At 41.6% G+C, this 23656-nt stretch overlaps 1 protein-coding gene across 1 annotated transcript in view; it reads right to left on the minus strand.

The window, feature by feature from the left end:
- The window catches only part of ELP3 (elongator acetyltransferase complex subunit 3), a 136237-nt gene that overhangs the window by 97037 nt on the left and 15544 nt on the right, over positions 1 to 23656 (minus strand). Inside the window, exon 7 of the mRNA XM_048845832.2 lies at positions 21543 to 21697. Coding sequence (XP_048701789.2) covers positions 21543 to 21697 — 155 coding nt within the window. The remainder of the gene's footprint in view (positions 1 to 21542; positions 21698 to 23656) is intronic.

The following is a 23656-nucleotide window of genomic DNA, read 5'->3' on the forward strand; positions in this document are numbered from 1 at the left end:
TGTCTGCCGTTGCTCTGACGGAGGGAGGGGCGACTGACGACACGGCTTACAGGGTTGGCTTCAGGGAGCTAAAATCAACAAAGGGGGTGCCTGTACATCAAGGAGTATTTCAGGCAGGACTGCACGGAGGGTTCCAATAAGAAATGGTGCACCTAAGTTATCGTTGTTATTGGAACAAGGAGGTTAGCCTGGCCTCTGATTGATACATGGCTAGATTTACCTCGCTGCACCTTCTCTGTGAGTGACTGCAGTGTGACCTAGAGGAATGAGTCCCCTAGACAGGGGAGGAGGCAAATGAGTACAAAACAAATCTGGTCTATTTCTTGTTTTGACCCACTCCATCTATCTTTTACATCTTTGGCTGGCAGCAGACGGTGCAGAAGGACTGCATGCCATCCACATCTCATGGCTGCTTGGCAGAAGATGGTACAGTACGCCTGCTAGCCATCCCCATCTCTTGCCTGCCTGGCAGAAGATGGTGCAATACGACTGCTAGCAATCCTCATCTCTTGCCTGCCTGGCAGAAGATGGTACAGTACGACTGCTAGCAGTCCGTATCGCCTGCCTGCTCACCATAAGATGGTTCAATAGGACTGACTGCAGGACTAAAGAGAATGACCTGGTCAAGTCACTCCAAATTTAGTCCCTGCGCCCATGTCTGCCCAGGCGCTCCCAGCCGACGCGGCCAGGAGCACCTCGGACACGATGAGGACGACTACCAGTCGTATTGCACCGTCTGCTGCCAGAAGGCAAGGGGTTGCTGCTACTGTGCAGCAAAGCCGTACCGCGTCTGCCAGCACCCAGGAGACATAGGGTGACGGTTACCTGAGCGGGCTCCATGCTTGCTGTGGTATGGCGTCTGCACAGGTAACTCAGGAAAAAAGGCGCGAAATGATTGTCTGCCCTTGCTTTCACGGAGGGAGGGAGGGAACGGGGGCCTGACGACACGTACCCAGAACCACCCGCGACAATGTTTTAGCCCCATCAGAGCGCTCCATTGTGACTGCTCTGGACAGCACTCTCAGATGCCCGATTGTTTGCCATTGCTCTGACGCTGGGAGGGGCGCTTACAGGGTTGGCTTCAGGGAGCTAAAATCAACAAAGGGGGTGGCTTTACATCAAGGAGTATTTCAGGCAGGACTTCACAGAGGGTTCCAATAAGAAATGGTGCACCTAAGTTATTGTCCTTATTGGAGCAAGAAGGTTAGCCTGGCCTCTGATTGATACATGGCTAGATTTACCTCGCTGCACCTTGACTGCAGTGTGATCTAGAAGAATGAGTCCCCTAGACAGGGGAGGGGGGGGAAGCAAATGAGTACAAAACAAATCTGGTCTATTTCTTGTTTTGACCCACTCCATCTATCTTTTACATCTTTGGCTGGCAGCAGACGGACTGCATGCCATCCACATCTCATGACTGCTCGGCAGAAGATGGTACAGCACGACTGCTAGCAGTCCGTATCGCCTGCCCGCTCACCATAAGACGGTTCAATAGGACTGACTGCAGGACTAAAGAGAATGACCTGGTCAAGTCACTCCAAATTTAGTCCCTGTGCCCATGTCTGCCCAGGCGCTCCTGATCGACCTCACAGAGGCGACCAGGAGCACCTCAGACATGACGATGACGGCTACCAGTCGTACTGTACCGTCTGCTGCCACAAGGCAAGGGGTTGCTGCTACTGTGTAGCAATGCCGTACCGCGTCTGCCAGCACCCAGGAGACATAGGGTGACGGTTACCTGAGCGGGCTCCATGCTTGCCATGGTATGGCGTCTGCACAGGTAACTCAGGAAAAAAGGCGCGAAATGATTGTCTGCCCTTGCTTTCACGGGGGGAGGGAGGGAACGGGAGGCTGACGATATGTACCCAGAACCACCCGCGACAATGTTTTAGCCCCATCAGGCATTGGGATCTCAACCCAGAATTCCAATGGGCAGCGGAGACTGCGGGAACTGTGGGATAGCTACCCACAGTGCAACGCTCCGGAAGTCGACGCTTGCCTCGGTACTGTGGAAGCGCTCCGCCGAGTTAATGCACTTAATGCACTTAGAGCATTTACTGTGGGGACACACACACTCGAATTTATAAAACCGATTTCTAAAAAACCGACTTCTATAAATTCGACCTTATTCCGTAGTGTAGACATACCCTTAGAGCATTTACTGTGGGGACACACACACTCGAATTTATAAAACCGATTTCTAAAAAACCGACTTCTATAAATTCGACCTTATTCCGTAGTGTAGACATACCCTAAGGTCTCTCTCTCAGCTTTAAAATACCAATTCTATTTAGCATGTTGCTAGTGGGAGGACTTAACCTATATTGTGCATCAAAAAGAAGAACAAACATAATATGGCACTGCACGCAACATTTGGTTTGTATTCCTCCCCATTTCTGGCATCTCTGCCACACAGTAGACTACAAAATCTGCATTAGAGACTGCTTCTTATAGGCAACCCCATATTTCAAATAACCATTTTAAAGTACCCCATATGGTTTCCAGTACAATTTTGTTTGACCTTTAGTTAAATGCCACTTCTGGGTATGTGATCAATAGCTGCTGGCCCCATAAGACAGGTCTCATCATATGCCTATTTCTCTAAACAAATAGTGCCCATTCAAGTGCACTGAAAAGGTACTATATTCCATGAACAGTGAATGATATCAGAGCAATGATACTGAAAAGTACAAGCAACTGGATAAAAACTGCTGTGTGCAATGAAATAAAGACTAAAATAAAAATTTCATGCCGAGGTAACCAAAGTTTGTCCAGCACTTCATACCTTTGCTGCAGGATTTGGTCCAGGACCTTGCAAAATGACAGTTAAAGAAAAGGTCTCTGTTCATAAACATAGGTAATATATGACATAGCCATAATTACACTGAAGCTAATCAGTGAATAGTCAACGTGCACCTGGTTATAGATACAGAACAACAAGAGAAAGGAAGGAAAGAAAAAATGTTATGTAAAATTATGAAAAGTGACTTGGCAGTATCCTTTATTAAATCTCAGTGAAATGCAAAACTATTCTTAGTGGAATTCATGAGAAAGGCTTCACTAGATGTGGTCTATAAGCACAAGCCTAGGAGCCAGAAAACCATAGTTCAAATCCCAGCTCTGATACTGACTCACTGTGTGGCCTTGAGCAAGTAAGAACTTCTTAATATCAGTTTCCCCAGCTGTAAATTAGGGATTACACTCACCTACCTCACAGGGGTGCTGTGAGGATTAATGCTTGAAAAGAGCTTTGAAGATTAAAAATGTTTTAGAAAAACCATTATTGCATAAAAGCACTGTACCCAGTAAAAATTTGTTTTGGAGGTTCTGCACCTACCTACAAAATAGCATCAGCTCTTTTCCATCTGACACACATAAAAAACATTTAGCTAGTGGAAGGAAAACAGATTGATTGTTGCTTCAAGGAAAAAATACAATTGTACCAATAAAATTGTAACTGCAGATAATAAAAAGCAGCCATAATCCAAAACTGCAAGGGAAAGTCTATGGTTTGGATGTTAGAAACCAGAGGAAGTTATCTACACAAAGTTCCATCGCACAGAATTTAATCTTCTGACAACAGGCAGAAATGGTACATTTTTCTATTCAAATATATATAAAATATAGGCACATATAGCAGGGTCCTGCGCACTAGGTCTCCTGGGTTTTATTCCCAGCTCTGTCACTGACTCTCCTTGTAACCTTAGACAAGTTGCTAGGCAAACCATGTTTTAAAAGGTAAAGCTAAACTTGTTTCACTGTAAATAGGACTCCTGTCTCATGTCACCCATCTGTAAAAGAGGGATAACAATTACCTCCCTCACAAAGGTGTTGCAATACACAAAGCTACTCTACTCTTGCCTAACACTTCCTGCATATACTCAAACTTGTTGCAACAGAGCACAGGAGTTGCTAGTCCCATTGCACAGCTCAATAATTTTTTACTGATGGTAGCTCTAATGTAGACAGTGTGGCACTAGCTACTGATGTATTAACCACTGTGTTGTCTGAACCTGCTTTGAACATGGTTAGATGACATGGTGATCAAAATACCATGGTCAGTTTACACTAGCAGTCCCACCTCTGCCATCAACATTTATTTCACTCAGTTCAGCGTTCTCAGTCATAGAAAAATGCTTATTGCCTTATATAAAGTTTCAAAAATTAAACCTGACATTTCAGACCCTCACACTGAACCACCATCTTGCTAGAAAATGACTTTTCCTTAAAGGGAAATTAGTGATGCTGAAAGGTGACTGATTCCAAAAGGAGAAATCGGTCACCTTTCAGCATCACTAATTTCCCTCTATGCAGTAAACGGAGCACAAGCACCTGCACCACAAACTACGTATAGCTACCCCAGCAGCGTTTTAACCACATCTTGGAAAGCAATCCCTGCTGGGGAGAAAGGTAGTTCAGGACGTATGTAAGCACTTCAGGACAAGGGATCATCCACTTCTGCACTGAGCTCCATGCAGAGACAGGGCTCTGCCCAATGCAGGATTGGGGCCTGTTCACCAAGTGTCATGTAAATTTATGGCACGATAGTTTCAAATATTTATCCTTGCACACACTGCAGAAGCAGACTACGATACCAACTAATACAATGCTTTGACGACATGGAGACATGTTCTGTAGGAACTGGAGCCAAGCAGTTTATTTAATACTTTAGCCCAACAAACAGACAGAAATCAAAAGTTGCCACCACAGCATGGGGGGACAGGGTTTGAACTGAAAAGCTAGAAGTTGGACCCCAGTCATATTCAAACTGACTAGGAGATGAACAGTTTCACATCTCATTGTCAACCCCCGTTGGTCACCCAGGTCCAACCTAACATGAACATTTCAGTACAGTCACTGGAGAAGTTGCTGTTCTTGCTAAATTACATGGACATAGCATTAGAGCAGCAAAAATGAGAAAATCACCTTCTGTGCGTGTGAAAAAGTAATTTCCTAAAAATCTAAAAAACCCTGAAATTAATTTTTCAGCTTCAATAATTTCAAGATCATGAAAGCCATCATTTCTACCAGCAAAAAAGCAGAGCTCAGCTCAATTGTATTTACAGATATTTCTAAGACAAGCACACCTATCATTTCTGCGAAGACTAAACATCTTACTCACCTGAGAAGAGTCCAAGGAATATTTGTTTTCTGCTGTGCTCTTAGCAAATCTCAAATAATGTCAAGTCTATATGTGCTGGTGTATGTACATGCTGTTAAGTATATTCATTCCATCTCAGTTTTAGCAGTCTCCTTTATGTTGGCAGAAACCTGTAGTATTTCCTCCCATGTGTAAAATATTCAGAAATAATAAAACAAATAGAAAGAAGGGGTGGCCAATCTGCTTGCATGACTATACTAGGCATGAAACTGTGGAGGGTGAGGGTGGCAGGAAAAACAGTCGTCATTATCCTTCTAAATTGCGGAGTCGCTGAATTGCGGAGTCGAAAAAAAAGTGGCAGAATTAAAATACTTTGAAATCCGAACATCATCAAATACTCATGATCAATCCTGCTTTGATCATCTTACATATGTTTTGAATAATATGCCTTAGCAACTAAAATTGGTTCTTCAAATAAGATGAGCAGTGCAAAGATATGGCTGCACACTAGTGTGCAGCCAATCTAATGGTAGGAGTTCTTAGCAAAAAAGGATGCTATGAATACTAAAAATCAGCCAGTTAGGAAGCAAGAAATCAGACTGTAATGGCAAATGCTGCTTTCAGACCCACAGGAGCACCATTAGACATTCTGGAGCACAGGGAGAAGCTATTTGTGCCTCTAGAAAGGTCAGATTAGCTTCCCACTCTTTGCAAATAAAAGGAAAGAGATGAAAAGAAGGTGGAAATTCTGGTGCAAGTGATCTACATGTATGCCACTAGAATAATATAGTATGGACTATCTCCTAGCCACAAGAGGGGCAAATGAAATTAATGCCACACTCCCTCAATGAAATATCCTTTGTCACTAGCCACTAGCGGTCGGGACACCTCACGGGGTCGCGAGCTTATTACATGGGGGGAGGGGTCACAAGCTGTCAACCTCCACCCCAACCCCACTTCGCCTCCAGCATTTATAATGGTGTTAAATATATTTTTAAAAGTGTTTTTAATTCATAAAGGGGGTCGCACTCAAGGCTTGCTATGTGAAAGGGGTCACCAGTAAAAAAAATTTGAGAACCACTGCCCTAATTAATTGTGGAACCTACACTCTGCAGCAAAAACTGACAAAATATTCTTTGACAACCCTTCATCACTACACTACTAATTAGACTTTTAAACTTGTTACTAAAGGAAAGCCTTTAAAAAAAAAAAGTTCAGTTATTTTTTACTACCTGAAAGCAAAACTTGTAGCGGATTACAGATAATCCCCTGCTGTTACCACTAGGCCACACAGAATTTATTTTTCGTAATGACATAAAGAGAGCTCATATCCCTCCAAGGGCAGGTTGGGAGAAGGACAAAAAAAATGTTTTTTTTAAAAATTATTATTTAAATGTTACATTTTTCTTTTTAAAAATAAACCTGTTGAATACAAAATCTGAATTTAATGCAAAATCGGTTAAGGCCTTACTATAATTTCTAAAACATTTAAATAAAAATAAATATGCTGAATTCCTGAGCCTATCAAAAACTTTAAGTTCAAGGCTTGTTTTCTATATAAAGAAAGAAGCAGGAGAAAATCATCTAACTTTTGAGGCAAGCTTTATAACTATGGCACAATAGGCCACTGATCCCGTGGGGGACCTAGAATCTGTGCTATTGAGTGCAAGACACTACTGGCAAAGTCATCAGAGGCGTTGGGACCCAGCCTCTGACTCCAAGAGACACCATCATGTATCCCATCAGGGCCATCCACTGACTGAGCCCACCTGGGTGGTCTCATTCTCCTATTTTATAGCTTCTCCTTACCTGAGTGCTGATTGGCTCAGTTCTCAAATTACGAATATTTATTACTCCCTGCACCATGGAAACTTACTCTCCAGAGCATGAAAAAACACTGATCTGCCCAATTACTATCAGCCCTTGCTTCTGGACACTTCAAGTAAATGGCCGTCTGCTGGCTCCTTGCATGTGTACACAGGCAGAGATACAAAACAAACAGAAATCCATTAATTTCCCAACTGCCTCACTCAGTCTCTAAACAAATAAAATACTGCAGTGCAAAAAGGCACATGCATCACACAAGCAGAAGTCTTTGACTGTTTTTAGTTCTTTTGTTTTTATGGGGCAAGGGGTAGGGGTGGCAGTTATGTAACAAGGCAGACAGAGCAGAGTATGCAACCAGAGAGGAGCAACACCAGTGTCAACGCAGGACACGGCAGGAAGAACGGACAACATTCTTCAGAGTGCAGCTGCTAGTGCTGATTTCAACACCTGAGAACCGGAGGGGGAAAAAACTGCCAGGGCTGCAGGTGGTAAAAAAACCCTGATTGAGAATATTTTTCAAGAAATTCCTGTACCTCTGGGTACAAAAGGAACAGGTGCCAGTGAGTAAAGAAAACAGTGCAACAAAGAGGTGCAAGGCCTGGTTGTCAGAATGAAACATTATGAAAAATGCTCCTAAAAAGGGAATGACTTTGAAGGTGATGTAGACACAACTGAACAATCTAGATCAACTGTTTAGTAAACTTATTTTTTGCGTCATTCTTATGAACTGTCTATCATGTCTTACTATGCTAGTAAATAACAGATTATTGTCATACATTTGTGTTTTGGGTGGATTACTTATGAATTTCAAAATGTTTGTGTTCAAAATATAATTGGTATGTTTGCTGTGGGAGTATTTATCACTTACATTTTTACTGGTACTGCTGGACTTCGGAAATTATTATTTTATAGCTCAATATAATCAAACATTCTATGCTTCCTGTTTAAAAGTAAAGTTTTAAGGCATTTATGAATATTTGAAAAAAAATCAAGCTGCTTGGTATGTTGCTAAAGAACGATTTAAATAGATTTCAATAAATCTTATGATTTATTGTTTTCCCTAAAAAACTGTTTAAAATAAATTATATAATTTAAACAGTGATACAAACAGCGGCAGGAGGAGAAATCTTTCATTTACAACTAACTTTTTTAAAAACACTGATACTCAGTGATTGAGAGTGACTTTTACCATTTTGTTTCAAGGTCCAGCTTAGACATAAAGGGTTATGAACGTCCAACATCAGCAACATCTACAACTTCAAAGTCACCAGCAGTGCTGCAATTAAACATACAGACAGCAAATTATCTGTTGAAGTTTGTTTGTTTGGTTTTTTTTTTTTTAAACCAACCAGTAAATACAGGGATGAGTTCATAATCAGGACAAACAAATTTGAACTAGATTCCCCAGATGAAAAGATTGCTTGTTTCATTTATGCAACAAATTCTCTTTCGTCTTGTTCAGAACAAACAGGCTCAATCATTGACAGGTTCAATCATTATAGCCAGGCTACACTCCATCTGACAGAGCAGACACTGCTGGAGCCAGTGTATGAGAAGCAAACTGAACAGTGTGCAAACACTGACAGAAAATTCATTAATCACAGTTGTGATGGGTGCAGCAATGTACACAATGATCCAGTAATATGTGCTTGCGTGACAACAGAAGATGGGGTTGTCTATCTTGTAGAAAGAACTGCTACATCAGGAAATGCCCATACTGCAGGTAACCTAGAAGAAATTGCAGTAAAATATAAACTGTGAAAAAAAACCATTAAGTGTGTAGTTTTGTCACAGTCAATGCTGCAAAGTAGCAAAGATGAGAAGAAATCTATAAGAAAATAATGAAGGGAACCTGAAACTTATAACATACAGGTGAAGTGCTCACTTTAGCCAAAGACTTATTTCCAGGAATAAAGGAAAATGTTGTTGAAATTACAAAATACTTCTATAACAACCACTTTGCTTCAGCTACTCTGAAGAAAGCAGGAGAATCCAAACTAATTCTCCCCCAAGATGTACAGTGGAATACAGTGGTTGACTGTTTGAGCTATTTATTAAGATCTGGCCTAGTCTGATGACAATTTGTGAAGAAAATGGTGACCAAACAGATGGAACTATCACAGCAAAAGTAGCCACACTGGACTAAAAAGAGACGTAGAAGATACACTGAACAGTCTCATACCTAACTCCATAGCTTTGGACAAACTGCAGCAAGACTGCTGATGCTGCTGAAATTTGGAAAAAACTTCAGGAGACATTGGAGAAAGGCATACCCAACAATAAAATTACATTTCAGGTAGTAAAGAAGCAAAGGGATCAAGCACTTATTCCACCACATTTTCTTGCCAATAGTCTCAACCCAAAGAATTGCAGTAGATGCCCAGCAGTTGAAGAAGAGGTGCTATGACATGGGCATCTAATAATCACCCAATCATGACAACAATAATACATTTTAGGGCTGGAGGCGAACCATTCAAGCAGTGCATGTTTGCTGAGGAAATTTTAAAGAAAGTCTACTTTAAGACAAAGTGTGTGGAACTGTCAAAGTGGTGCCATTACCATAGCAACAGGGATAAACAATGACATATTTGCATTCAATTCTATTAGTTCAGGGATTCTCAAACTTTCGTACTGGTGACCTCTTTCACATAGCAGGCCTCTGAGTGCAACCCCCCTTAACAATTAAGAACACTTTTTAATGTATTTAACAGCATTATAAATGCTGGAGGCAAAGCAGGGTTTGGGGTGTAGGCTGACAGCTCACAACTCCCCATGTAATGGCCTTGTGACCCCCGAGGGGTCCCAACCCCCAGTCTGGGTTAGTTTAATGACTATGTATTATTTCAAGATATAATATTGGATTTCTTTGTGACCTCAAAGAATCACAACATCTAAAGGGTAAAACAAAATCTAATAATACATTTTTAAACACATCACTGAAACGAAACAGTGCTGATGACATTTCTAGTCAATATCATTATCATCATCACATTCATCATTATAACCTCTGTCGAGTTACCACAGTCTTCATTGCCTTGGCATGTACACAGTTCTGTGCAGGGAAGATGGTTCTGACTACAGAACAGTAGATTGTGCAGTGACCTCTCCTGGTACAGACACAGATAAGGTCTAGTAGATGCTCTGATGCCACTGGGCCCCTGAAGAAGGAAGTATTTCATCACCCACACTTTTTAATCCATTTTGCAATGGTGATTCAATATCTGGTTTAACCTATGTGTGAAAACATCCAGAACTTTGTTTGCCAAGATGCTCACTTGACATGCTCTTCAAAACGGTGGAAGTTTGGCCAGTGACTTGTCCTTTTTGATGGCTAGACTGAAGTGCAAAGAATTCAGGTCTCTGTGGGCTCTGTTTCTTTCTTGCTCTGGTCATGCACTGTTACCAACTTACTTATAGCAGAAATTGCTGCTTGTCTGTCACTTTTCCAATTTGGCAAGACCTCTAAAGCAGTAAGCTCTCTTTTTTTTGACAACATTAAACACAGATTCTTCCCGCTCCCCCAGAACCAAATAAGGATGTAATGTGTGTACACCAGCAAGTATGTTGCAGCAGTCAGATGTGTAATCACAAATTACATGCACAGGTATGAAGCGACACTTGTGAGTTGTGCTGGTAATGGTACTTGTTTCAATTTACATATTATTTTTGGAAAGTATGGAACAGCAAGGACCAAAACATCTGTATCAGGTGACCTAATCACTAAGGTTCCTTTGACACCAAAAGACTCTAAAGTCATATTGAGAGACAGAACATGCAGAAGCATCCTTCTGTCTGCTTCCTCTTGAGTACTGTACAAGTCCTAGGCTTCTTCAACACTTCTACTTGAGATAGACTATGCTACTTTATCACTGGAAAAGCCTCCAGCAAGGAGGAGTGTTTGTGCTGGGTGTGCTCCTACACACTCAGGTGCATTTTGAAACATATATTCAGAGAAATTTTACAAGTGCCTGCTTGTTGGATGCCAAGTTTAGAAGCTTCTTAAGAAACTCCTTCTTCAATCACCTGGTATTTCTTGCCTCCAAATTAGAGCATGTCCTGCACTGTCTTTCTGCAGTTTCAACAGAGTTACTGTTACATATCTCTCAAAGACTACAGTTACAATATTAGCTTTGTCAAATCCTTTTAGGAAGTACCTCAAGTATTCAGCAGCCAATTCACTGAATGTGTGGAATTCATCTCTAGCCATCATTTGGGTGAGGCATTTGGGTGGGTAGAAAGCTGGCTAGATTGTCGGGCTCAACAGGTAGTGATCAATGGCTCCATATCTAGTTGGCAGCCGGTATCAAGTGGAGTACCCCAAGGGTCGGTCCTGGGGCCGGTTTTGTTCAATATCTTCATAAATGATCTGGAGGATGGTGTGGATTGCACTCTCAGCAAATTTGCGGATGATACTAAACTGGGAGGAGTGGTAGATACGCTGGAGGGGAGGGACAGGATACAGAAAGACCTAGACAAATTGGAGGATTGGGCCAAAAGAAATCTGATGAGGTTCAATAAGGATAAGTGCAGGGTCTTGCACTTAGGACGGAAGAACCCAATGCACAGCTACAGACTAGGGTCCGAATGGCTAGGCAGCAGTTCTGCGGAAAAGGACCTAGGGGTGACAGTGGACGAGAAGCTGGATATGAGTCAGCAGTGTGCCCTTGTTGCCAAGAAGGCCAATGGCATTTTGGGATGTATAAGTAGGGGCATAGCGAGCAGATCGAGGGACGTGATCGTTCCCCTCTATTCGACATTGGTGAGGCCTCATCTGGAGTACTGTGTCCAGTTTTGGGCCCCACACTTCAAGAAGGATGTGGATAAATTGGAGAGAGTCCAGCGAAGGGCAACAAAAATGATTAGGGGTCTGGAACACATGAGTTATGAGGAGAGGCTGAGGGAGCTGGGATTGTTTAGCCTGCAGAAGAGAAGAATGAGGGGGGATTTGATAGCTGCTTTCAACTACCTGAAAGGGGGTTCCAAAGAGGATGGCTCTAGACTGTTCTCAATGGTAGCAGATGACAGAACGAGGAGTAATGGTCTCAAGTTGCAGTGGGGGAGGTTTAGATTGGATATTAGGAAAAACTTTTTCACTAAGAGGGTGGTGAAACACTGGAATGCGTTACCTAGGGAGGTGGTAGAATCTCCTTCCTTAGAGGTTTTTAAGGTCAGGCTTGACAAAGCCCTGGCTGGGATGATTTAACTGGGAATTGGTCCTGCTTTGAGCAGGGGGTTGGACTAGATGACCTTCTGGGGTCCCTTCCAACCCTGATATTCTATGATTCTATGATTTGTATGACAGTCATCGCAACTCTCCTACACACTGTAGTTTCTCTGTTGCATGCTCATAGATACTTTCAGCTTGGGCTTCCACATGATGCCCTAATTCAGCTCAGTCTGTTCTGCTCATTGGTCCATCAGCACTGAAGAGGAACATAGGCACAGGTCGTACTGAGTGACAAAGAACGTGTGCCACTGAAACATCTTCTCTGCACACTGCAGGATGGTGATAGTGACTGTGAAATGTTCAGAGATTAGAGAGGCTATAAAAATAGAAAACTCAGTAATAATGGGGGGTTTCAGCTATCCCCAAATTGAGTCGGTACATGTTGTGACGGGTCCCGGGGAGCCATGTGGAACTGAGGTACAGTTGAGCCCTGCGCCTCACCAATCTGGGTTCCCTCTTGCACTGTGATGTGACAAGCTGCAAAGCCCTCCAAGCTTGCACTCACACCAATGAAGGATTCATGCAGGGTTCATGCACTTGGCAACATTCAGGGCACACCCTGAGTGTTGTGTAGGAGCAGTGCACACACGGCTCCTCTCAAGGTCATGAACCTTGGAAACTCGCCCAGAGGACATGAACCGTGGGAAGCCTCCCAGGACTGGGCTCAAAGCCCGAGAGCAAGGAATGCGGTAGATAGAAATTGGTAAATAAGAATATTAAACAAAGCCAGTGTATTCCTTTTATCTGTTGGAGTATGTAATGCGCAGGAGGAGGGGGAGAATAAAAGAGAGGGTGGAAAGTTGACAAGGCAGACCAGCCTGCTTGCTTGCTTAAAGCCTTGTTCTGTCTTGTATTTGGACCGCAACACACCAACATGCAGGGCCCACTCCAGCTGGGTTCATGAATGCTCTGGCCAGCCACTCATGAACCCACTATAGAGAGGCTTCAGCCAAAATACTCCCAGCTCCCCAGCCTAAGACCCGAGAGCTATACCATCCTGCCCTGGTCAAAACCTGACCAGTATGAATTTATTACCCAGTCCGCCACTTCTACAAAGAAAATTGGATGTGCACCAACTCTTGTTCATGAGCTGAGATTTTGCCCCTTTGCACTTCAGACAACACAGTGTTTTAGGTAAAATATAAAATAGATGTATTAACTACAGAAAGATAGTTTTTAAGTGATTATAAGTGATATCGTAATGTACTTTGATCTGTTTGCTAAGAAATAAAACAAAAACCACAATCTAAGCTTAATGTACTAGTTAGTACTTGAATCAAGCAGTGTCTCACGCAGTTAAAACATCTTTTAATAAGTTGTTGTTTGGTAGCTTTGATTAATAAACACATTAAGGTGTTGAAATTAACAGTAAAAACTGTGGTCATTTTGCAGTGTTTCTGGAACCGTGCACAAAACTTTCTCATTTTGGATACCATTGTCTCATCTCACCTTTGTGCTTGCAGCACCACTTACTAGTACACACAACAAGCTTTCAAATAATATATGATGTGGGTATATGGCTCTTTTTGGAGAATTACCGCACACCTCAAAGGTGCTAAGCACCCACAAGAAATTAGGCCCATGGCATCTTAAATTGGACACCCAATAGTTAAAGCACACAAAACCAGTGCCATTTTTTAAAATTCTGACCCAAATCAATACATGTGTCCTCTCTTTTGATAAAGGCTCTGAGGTAGCAGCTTCCGACTGCTTACATCCTCTCTTAAAAGAGCAAGACAGTGTTTGGGATACCTCAAAGAGAAATTTCTCATGGAGAAATAGAAACATTTGGAAGAAAAGGAAGCCTTGCTGACTAGTCACCCACACACACAGGCACGTAAGCAAAAACCCAAGCAACAAAGACCATGCCTGTCAAGAGGCAATATCATGATTCTATCAGATAAATCATATGGTATTGCAGGTGCTCAGCATCTTGGGTTCAGGCTTTCAGTGTGCGCCACAAGTGGGAAAAAAAAAAAAAAAGAGTCTTTTCAAGGGCATTATAAGGAGGTTAGTGGGATTAACGCAGATCCAGCCATGGATAATGGTCCTGTTATCTTCCTGAGTCTGTTGTTATTCTTCTGCCATGGAATAAAACCAGAAGTATGACTTTTTACTGAAAGTTATACTGGTACAATTGGTATGTCAGATATATCGGTATAACTGTGTCCACGCTAGGGAGGTTGTGAGGCTTTAGCTATACTAGTACAGTTAAAGTTGTACAACTTATTATGCATGCAGACCAGGCCTCATCATTATACCCACTAGTCTATTTACCAGTCATTTAATTGTGCATGCATGCTGGGTAACAGTGACTTGTAGAATGTTGGGTTCCATCACCCCTCTCCCCATTCTTATTTTTCCATTAGGGATGTGACTGCAAAAAGCCAGATCAAGCACGTAATGTAGCATATTATTAAAATGAACCAAAAAAAAAAAGGGGGGTGGGGGGCGTTTTGGTTTTAGTATATTGAGTTTTGCACTGATGAAATATACCCAATTAGAGACCAGAGTCCAGGCTAGCCACAGAACAGGCATAGAGAGAAGGCAGGCTTCCACCACACTGGCCATTTACAATGAAGTTAATTCAAGTGATTTTATCCTCTAAGAGGACCGAGCATTTACTAATTAAAAGCTGGATCCTGAGAGGTGCTCAGCACTCATAGGAGTAGTAAGAGTGCTCAGCCCTTCAGGATCAGGCGATGAATCACAATAGGACACAGGCAGGCTCATCGCCTTTCATGAGTGGTGCGGGCAGAGGAGGAGTAAAATGATTACTTACACCTATATTTTACACCTCTCTTGCTTCCATCTTTCCTCTTGAAAGAGGAAATGCAGCCACAAATTCTCATCAAGTCACTGTTCCAGTACCCACAGAGGGGGTGCATTTCTCTAGTGATCAAAAATCAACAATAAAAAACCCATCTTACAATTATTCTTTGGCACAACAATAACTTTCCTCCCAAGGGAGGGATGTTGTTCCCTTATCATAAAGTCCACATCTTTATTTGATATCCAGGAATGTATTGAAATCGCCTAAGCTGTGTGTTCTCAAGAGATAAAAATTAAAAAAACTTCTCAACCTTGTCGCATATTCTTTACAAAGGCAAAATCCCTCATGGTTCGAGGAGTCATTTATTCATTCCTCAACCAGTACAGTTCTCAAGCTTACTGACTCACTAGAGACAATAACCTCTGGAGAAAGTACATTTGCCTGAACTGTCTAAACAGTGCTTATCGCTATAGTGGGCAAGCACCATGCAAATATCCAACTGGGGCAGTTTGCCTACTCCATGTGTGATAAAGGACCCTGGCAAGAGAGTGTAAGGTCAGTTCTCTGTTGAACTTGGTCCAGTTTTTTTCTTTTTAAGTCACAACCCTATTCTTTGCTTGAATAACTCCTGTATGCAACATGCTCACTTTCATGCACCTGTTCAGTTGGGGAATTTCTGCCAGTAAAGATCCTATGTTGGTAAAGATGAACGCACCGTCTTTAAACAGAGCAGGACAGACACTAGGCGAACAATACTAAAAATAAAACGTAGTGGGCTGAGGTAGCCAGGAAGCAATGACTCCACACTGATATTTGACCAGGTCACCAGTGCTAGCTCCCACAAAAAAGTTTTAAGATTTTTTTTTTTTAAATGACTGCTAGCAGTCAAGCCTTCTTGAATCTTACCAAGAGACACTGCCTCCAAAAGCATAGATTCCCAACTGGTACAGCTGGGCAATAGTTTGGTTCCTATTCAGAGCAATTTCATCACCACTTCCTGAAGTACTTAAGTTTCCCCTGGAAATACTTGTCAGACTCTACCCTATTTAATTTAGGGAGATCTAACAAGATCACAGTTACTCCTTAGCCTACCCATTAATTCAATATTTCTGAGAAGTCTCCCATTACCAACAGCACCCATTACCAAATGAAAGAAGACGACATACTGAAAATTTCTAAATCCAGACCCACTGAGTCTTCCTCACTGGAAGCCAGAATACAAACCATCATGGAATGGGGAATTAAGTAAGTAATAAAATTATGAGGACGAGGGCACAGAACAGTTCTTCGAGTAGAAATTAAATGTAGGCAAATAAGACAGAGGATTGGAACAAATTCAAAACATAGTACCGAATATATAAGGATGCCAGAGGAGTGAATTTATCAGACTTGCAGCAGTGACTCTCAGATACAAAAGTCAGCATGTCACCTTCATAGGAATAATGCAAGGGTGGCATTTGGCCAGATCTCAGGTTTGGGGCAAGGAAGAAAAGTGACTGGACCCTCCTCTGCCCCCCCAAAAAAGTTTTGTCCACGCTCATCTGAATTGGGACCCATATGCTCTCCAACATACAAACACATGGAGCTTCAGTTCACTGGGAGAAGCCAATATGCAGAATGCGGTTTTGAAACATTTTAGCTGGATGGTCTGTCAACAGCAAATGGGATCTCTGTATAAAGACCAATGAATCTAGACAATTTCAATAGAGAGGAAAATCTCAACAGCTATTACAACCTGGAGCAATGAACGGAGACAAATGTATTAGCTACAACATAAAGCAAGAAACAGCACTACAGACTTTTTTTTTTCTTTTTAGAACCAGACCAAAAAGAGATGATTTTGTAATGGAAAAAGGCTGAACCCTCAAATCACACAACATATAAAGCTTATCCTCAGCATATACTGTTATTCTCAGATCAGCAATCTTCCATTTATATGCTTCAACAGCTATGCACGATGAAGTTAAGCAAGAAATATGAATTTATATTACTTATCTAGAAGACACACTGGTCACACAATCTTCCAGCCTCTAGCTTAATCAGGAGGTGCCACTTGAAAATTTCTTACTTATTCTTATCTAAATAGTTTCTGTTTAGCCACAGGAAAAGTATAGCACTGGTAATGCAAGTTTTCCCCACATAACTCAACCAAGATGTTTAAACTTGATGTACCACCTTGATGGATAGTTTAATTTTCATGCCAATTTAAATTTCTTTGTCTGTTTACTGAAGAAGCCAAATATTATGCAGACATCTGTCACTGAGAACTGGACTGAGACCAGGCTAGAGACATCACATTTAACAACTTTGTCTCTACCAGCCTACACAAGCTTAGATGGTGACCTACAGTATAGGTGAAAGACTTAGTAGTAGCCAGACCTTGAATTATCGAATCTCCATCGGGCTGAAGCAGCTGACATTTATCGTCTGAATTAAACTGGACTGTCTTCTACTTTCACACTTCCCCCCCGCAATGAATTTTAGTTCATCATTTAAAATGTCAATAACAAGAGCGCTAAACCAAATACAATTATATCCTTCTCTTCATGATTCTTTATGTTTTAATAAGGAATAATTTCAGAGGTTTTTAGCTGAGTAGGAGACACTCAATGGAGCCTTCAAAAGTATCATCCATCCACAAGTACTTCCCCTACAGAACCTTTACTTCTTTGAAGTACATGCACTGTTTTTTCCAATTTGTTCATGATTATGTTTATTTGACAATTCCACCTGGAAACACTGGCCAGGCTTTTTTTTTTTTTTTTTAATTTGAATAGAAAGAAAGTATTTGCTGCCCTCCAGAGGAAAACAGAAAAAAGAAGTTAGATCTAAAATAGAAAAAAGCCCTGCCTCTTCAGAAAGATGGATGATTTTAAAAAGGTTGTTTCCTCTTGAAATGTCAATGGCACCAGTTAAAACTTAGCACATTGTCTCCAGTTCTTCACTTAAAAGTACTGAACTAAGTTATAACAATGAGGTAGGAAATAGCTAAATAAGGATGTGTCTCAGTGTGACCCTCACCCAGTCCTAATAACCCAAAAAAATACTTCAGGGACCCCTGAAAAGCTACATTTTTCTTTGCAGTTTTACAATGCAAAATCTGCTGGACAGTTATCTATGTATAGGCCTACTCATTTCATGTGGGGCCTTGGCTAAATCACTTTTACATCAATTGAAATTAGAAGCCCAAATACTTTTGAGATTCTGGGCCTCAGTCTCTCTATTCCTCCATTCCCCATCTGTAAGATGGGGCTAGGATAATAACACTTCCCTATCGCCCAGGAGCGTTAAGGAAATACATCACAGATTGTGAGGCACTGAGATGCTCTGGTAATGGGGGCTGCCATAGGGGTAGGTGGCTCTTTAAGGGTTGGGGCTCAACTGTACCCTATATCAGGTTCAGCCCACCTTCTCAAGAGAAGGGCACAAGTCCTGGGGTCAAGTGGTACAAGGTTGTGACTCAGAGCCTGGCCTGTTAGGATATTTTGATGATGTGACGCAGCAGGGAGGGGGGAGTGTTGACCTGGGAATGTGCCCTGGGGATGGGATACCTGAGAGCCTGTAACCTGAGCCAGGAGGGGTTGGGGGAGGTAACACCTCTGCCCAGGAATGTGAACAGAGGCTGCAGAAGGGAACTTGCTGGGTGGGTTTAGTTTCAGTTTGGTGCTGGGTGGAGGAACGCAGCGAACCCCAGGGCTGCGGTCTAAGCTCCCTGCTCCCCCAGAAGGACTTGACTGAGGGGTCCTGGTTGTACCCACAAGCTCTGTTTTGGACTGTGTTCCTGTTGTCCAATAAACCTTCTGTTTTACTGGCTGGCTGAGAGTCTCAGTGAATCCCAGGAAGAGGGGTGCAGGGCCTGGACTCCCCCACACTCCGTGACAGATATAAAAAGGTAGCCTGAGTTCAGGGAGGTGCTGACCCTTTTAGAAAATGAGAGAGACAAGCAAGTAGAGGCACAACAGTTGTGTTTTGACATGCACGCACCATTAACGTGAGAAGAGATTATATTAACTAGTCCTCGCTGTTTTCTTAACTGCTCATTCTGCCTTCCTCAGAAGTCCTGAAGGACTCACTTTTATCAAATAGCTTCTAAGAAGGTGGTTATTTATCTGATGTAACATGCAGTAAAAGCAGGGGTGTCTTATTCATCTAAATAAATATGCCATTTGATCTGATGAGGACACCCAGGAAACAAAGCATTCGTATAATAAGTAACTGCCCGACTTTATTCTGATCACTTTCTGCAGTTTGTATTATCCAGGCCTATTATATGCTAGAAAAAGTTGCATTTAATTAATAAGGAGAAGAGCAAACATTTGAACATGATAAATAAAACAGGTAATAAAAAGGTTAAAATTAAAACAAATTCCAAAACAGCATAAGCACAGGATGTAGCTTATAGAATACAATACACCCCCTTGTGGTCTAGTGAAGAAATCAATTGCTACTTTCAATCACAGTGATAAAAATGATCTTGTATGACGTAAACAGAGGTTTATAAAATTATGAATGGTGTGGAGAAATGAAAAAATAAAGTTTTATTTATCCCTTCACATAACACAGGAATCAGGAGTCACCCAATGAAATGAATAGGCAGCAGGTTTAAAAACAAACATAAGGAAGTACTTCTGACCAAACAACAAGTGTGAAAAATCGGGATTGGGGTGGGGGATAATAGGCACCCATAAGACAAAGCCCTGAATATCGGGTCACCCTAACTTCGTCACACAAAGCACAGTCAACCTGTACAACTTGTTGCCAGAGGATGTTGTGAAAGCCAAAACCATAACTGGATTCAAAAAAGAATTAGAGAAGTTAATGGAGAATAAGTCCACCAAGGGCTATTAGCCAAGATGGTCAGGGATACAACTCTACCCTCTAAGTGTCCCTAATCTTTGACTGCCACATGCTGGGACAAGTCAACAGGGGATGTCTCACTCGATAACTGCCTGTTCTTTTCATTCCCTCAGAAGCATCTGGCACTGGGCACTGTTAGACAGGATACTGGGCTAGATGGACCACTGATCTGACCCAGTATGACCATTCTTACATTAAAAAGAAGATACCATATAAAGAAATTTAACATTGTTTACAAACTTCAAGGAACATGATCAACTTGAAATCCAGCCATTTTAAAAAAAAAAGTTAAAAGTAGTTTCAAGATTCTACTGCTGCTCCCAAGGCATCCCTGACCATTTCTGAGATTTTTATAACCACCATTTTCTAAAATGGTTTGCCCTGTTACTATGGGAAAGACCCACAAGACTCCGGGGACATTGTGAAAATGACTATACACAAAGTACATAAGAAAAAAAACCTATTTTTCTCCAATCTTAAGAGTTACCTGAAAGAACAACAAATATGCAGGGGCATGTTTTAAAGAGGATATTAAGTCTTTAAATCTGCAGCAAAGACTGAAGCATGCAATAAAGAGGGTTCACTGTGGCTTAAGAAACAGATGCCAAGGGATATCCTGAGGGCTGATGGTTTGTGATTTCAGCTTTATGAAACAATCAACTGCCCTCGGGTGATATGAATCTCTTCAACCTCTTACTAGCAGCCTCAAAAAATGGGTCAAAAAGGTTCTCCTATGAGGACTCAGGCCTATATCATCCCTTCCTATACAAATACTCAGCAAGGGAACAAAAGTAATACATCCACAGCTTTGAAGCTGCGGACAGCCCACCTGCATCACCACCTTGACGGAAGGGGAGGGAATGATGATAGACTATGCATAAATGAGCTGTGCAGAATGAGAGGATGAGGGAAGCTCAATGTTACCAGCAGGAGATTTTTCAGATTATCCACAATCCTGTGCCCCCACCCCCCACCCCGCCCAAAATGTGAAATTTTAAAAAGGAAACTTTGAGATCCACTTACATTATTCATGAACTTGATTAAGAATATTTGTGTACTTTTTCTTTGCCAAAAGAGTCATTATTTAAATCGGATATCTGGATAATACAATGTTATTTAAATACTACACAATTTAAAGTTTGCACCCCAAAAACAGTCATTGTTGATATCAGCTGAGCTGTAGATAAGTACTTTTCAACCCCCAAGGGGTCGGCAGACCATGTCTAAGGGGTTCACGAACGACTGTCATTACCACAGAACAGTGGTTTTCCACCTGTGGACCCCTGGGATCCACAGACTATATTTCTCATTTCTAAAGGGATCCACACCTCCATTTGAAATTTTTTAGGGGGCCGCAAACGAAAAAAGGTTGAAAACCATGGTTGTAGATACACTGGAAGTTTGCATTTTGGTGGTAAAAATCAGACTAAACACCAAAGTAAGAACAATCTGCTCAATTTGATGCCACATCACACAGAAATAGGCATGTACTGTGGAGAAAACTTTCCAGCTTGGGTGCCTAGAGTTGGACCCACGTTAAACCCATGATTAAGAACATTAGAAATGGTCTGATTTTTAGCCAATGGACTTGTGGGTGCTCAGCACTACCGGAAGTCTATCTAAATATACATTTGACTGTCTAACTTTGAACACCCAGGGTGGAAAATTTTAGCCCATATTTTCACACTCAATATTTGTTTTCCTATGCTAACTTAAGGTTTTTAAAAAGCGTGTTAAAGGACACCAAGTGTGCTTACCGGACAGCCTCCGATACATTGTTGGAAGTGTGTCCAGATAAAGCATCATGAAGGTTTCGGATGAAGTAATCTCTGTAGTCTTCAGGAAGGGCCATAAATGTTCCTCCCATCACAATGAATTCCACCTTATCCACACTGTGGCCCAGCTGTTTCAGCTAAAAAGTTAAATATAGCTGTGAGAGACTTTGTACCTAAAGGACTCCAATGAAAACCTTTGACTCCAAAATATACTGAACAGTTAGTTCCTTATCAGAATTGACCTTTCATATCTTCTACTAGAATGCCAAATCAATAATGCTTTTGTATACAGTAGCCTTAATATAACTTAGAAATGACTTCTCTATTGCAAGAGCGTAGGATGGTTTATAAAGACAATGTAAAGAGGTGACGTATAGGAGAGTGCTCTAAAGAGATGGGGCATCACAAATGATGGAGCAATACTATAAAGGAAGCTCAAACTGGAAGAGCAGAGTTCAAGGAGATGGGCGAGACCAGGGCTACACAAAATCCAGAGAGTTTTCCCACTGGATTTGGAGAGCAGCAGAAGCCAGTGAAGGCAATAAAGGATTAAGAGCAATGGAGTTTCACTGTTCTCCTGAAAGTTGATTTCAGGAGAAGAGACAGAAGATTTGAGGAACCATTTACTCTTTGTACAGATAAGAAGAGACAGCATCTACTCACATCAGAATTACAGGCAAATCAGTGATCATTCAACAATGTCCCAGGTAGTTTTTCCTATTATATTAGCAGTCAATTACTACTCAGAAGAGTTGCAATCTTAAACACTGTTTAGAATTGGTTGTTTAGCCAACGTAAACGGTTAGTTAAATGGCTTAAGATTCATTCATGAAGAGAGATCATTTAAGTTGGGGAGAGAAGGCGGGTGAGGTAATATCTGCTATCGGACCAACTTCTTTTGGTGAGAGAGACAAGCTTTCGAGCTCTTCCTCAGGTTGGGGAAAGCTACTGAGAGTGTGACAGTTAAGTTAAGACCATGTCTGTATATATAGAGCAGTGCATCTGGTGAAGAGAGCTCAAGCAGCAGAAGTTATGTCAGCAGGAGACGCCCTCCCGCTGATATAGCACTGTGCACTCAATGCACTTATGTTGGTGTAACTTATCAGGGGTAGCCATGTTAGTCTGTATCCACAAAAACAATGAGTCGTTCAGTGGCACCTTAAAGACTAACAGATTTATTTGGGCATAAGCTTTCGTGGGTAAAAAACTCACTCCTTCAGATGCATGGAGAACACTTCAATCTCCCTGGACATTCTATAACAGATTTAAAAGTAGCCATAGTTGAACAAAAAAAACTTCAAAAATAGACTTCAAAGAGAAACTGCAGAACTAAAATTCATTTGCAAATTTAACACCACTAATTTGGGCTTGAATAGGGACTGGCTGGCTCACTACAAAAGCAACTTCCCCTCTCCTGGAATTGATACCTCCTCATCAATTATTGGGAGTGGACTACATCCACCCTGATTGAATTTGCCCTATCAACACTGTTTCTCCATTTGTTAGGTAACTCCCCTCTCGTCACATGTCAGTATAATAATGCCTGCATCTGTAATTTTCACTCCACACATCTGAAGATGTGGGGTTTTTACCCATGAAAGCTTATGCCCAAATAAATTTGTTAGTCTTTAAGGTGCCACCGGACTCCTTGTTGTTTTGGTGTAACTTAGGTTGCTCAAGTGGGTGGTTTTTTCACACTCCTGAGTGAGATAAATTAAGCTGATATCAGCTATAGTGTAGACACAGCCTAAATATGAGATCGAACAGATAGTTTAGCATCAGTAGTTGGCACATATTATAAGAGACCATCCAACGTGAAGTGACCCATTAACACCCCTGCAGTCATAAGACACAGATGGTGGTTACTGGGTTAAGTTACTGTAATAAGCCATAAAACCAGCATTTTTATGAAAGACCAGTATTTTTAGTGTCTACTGAAGTTATGAATTTAAGCTCCCAGGGTCATCTTTTAAAAGCGTTGTGCAGGTTTCCTTTGAGGACAAGGACTGATTGATCACTGAATCTGACCTCTTTGTGAAAAGTGTCCACGCACAGGTGATACGTTGTTTTGTCTTTTCATTTTCCTGTGAGAGTTC

The sequence above is a fragment of the Caretta caretta genome, chromosome 3 (assembly GCF_965140235.1).
Source record: "Caretta caretta isolate rCarCar2 chromosome 3, rCarCar1.hap1, whole genome shotgun sequence".
In the NCBI taxonomy this organism is placed as follows: Eukaryota; Metazoa; Chordata; order Testudines; family Cheloniidae; genus Caretta; species Caretta caretta.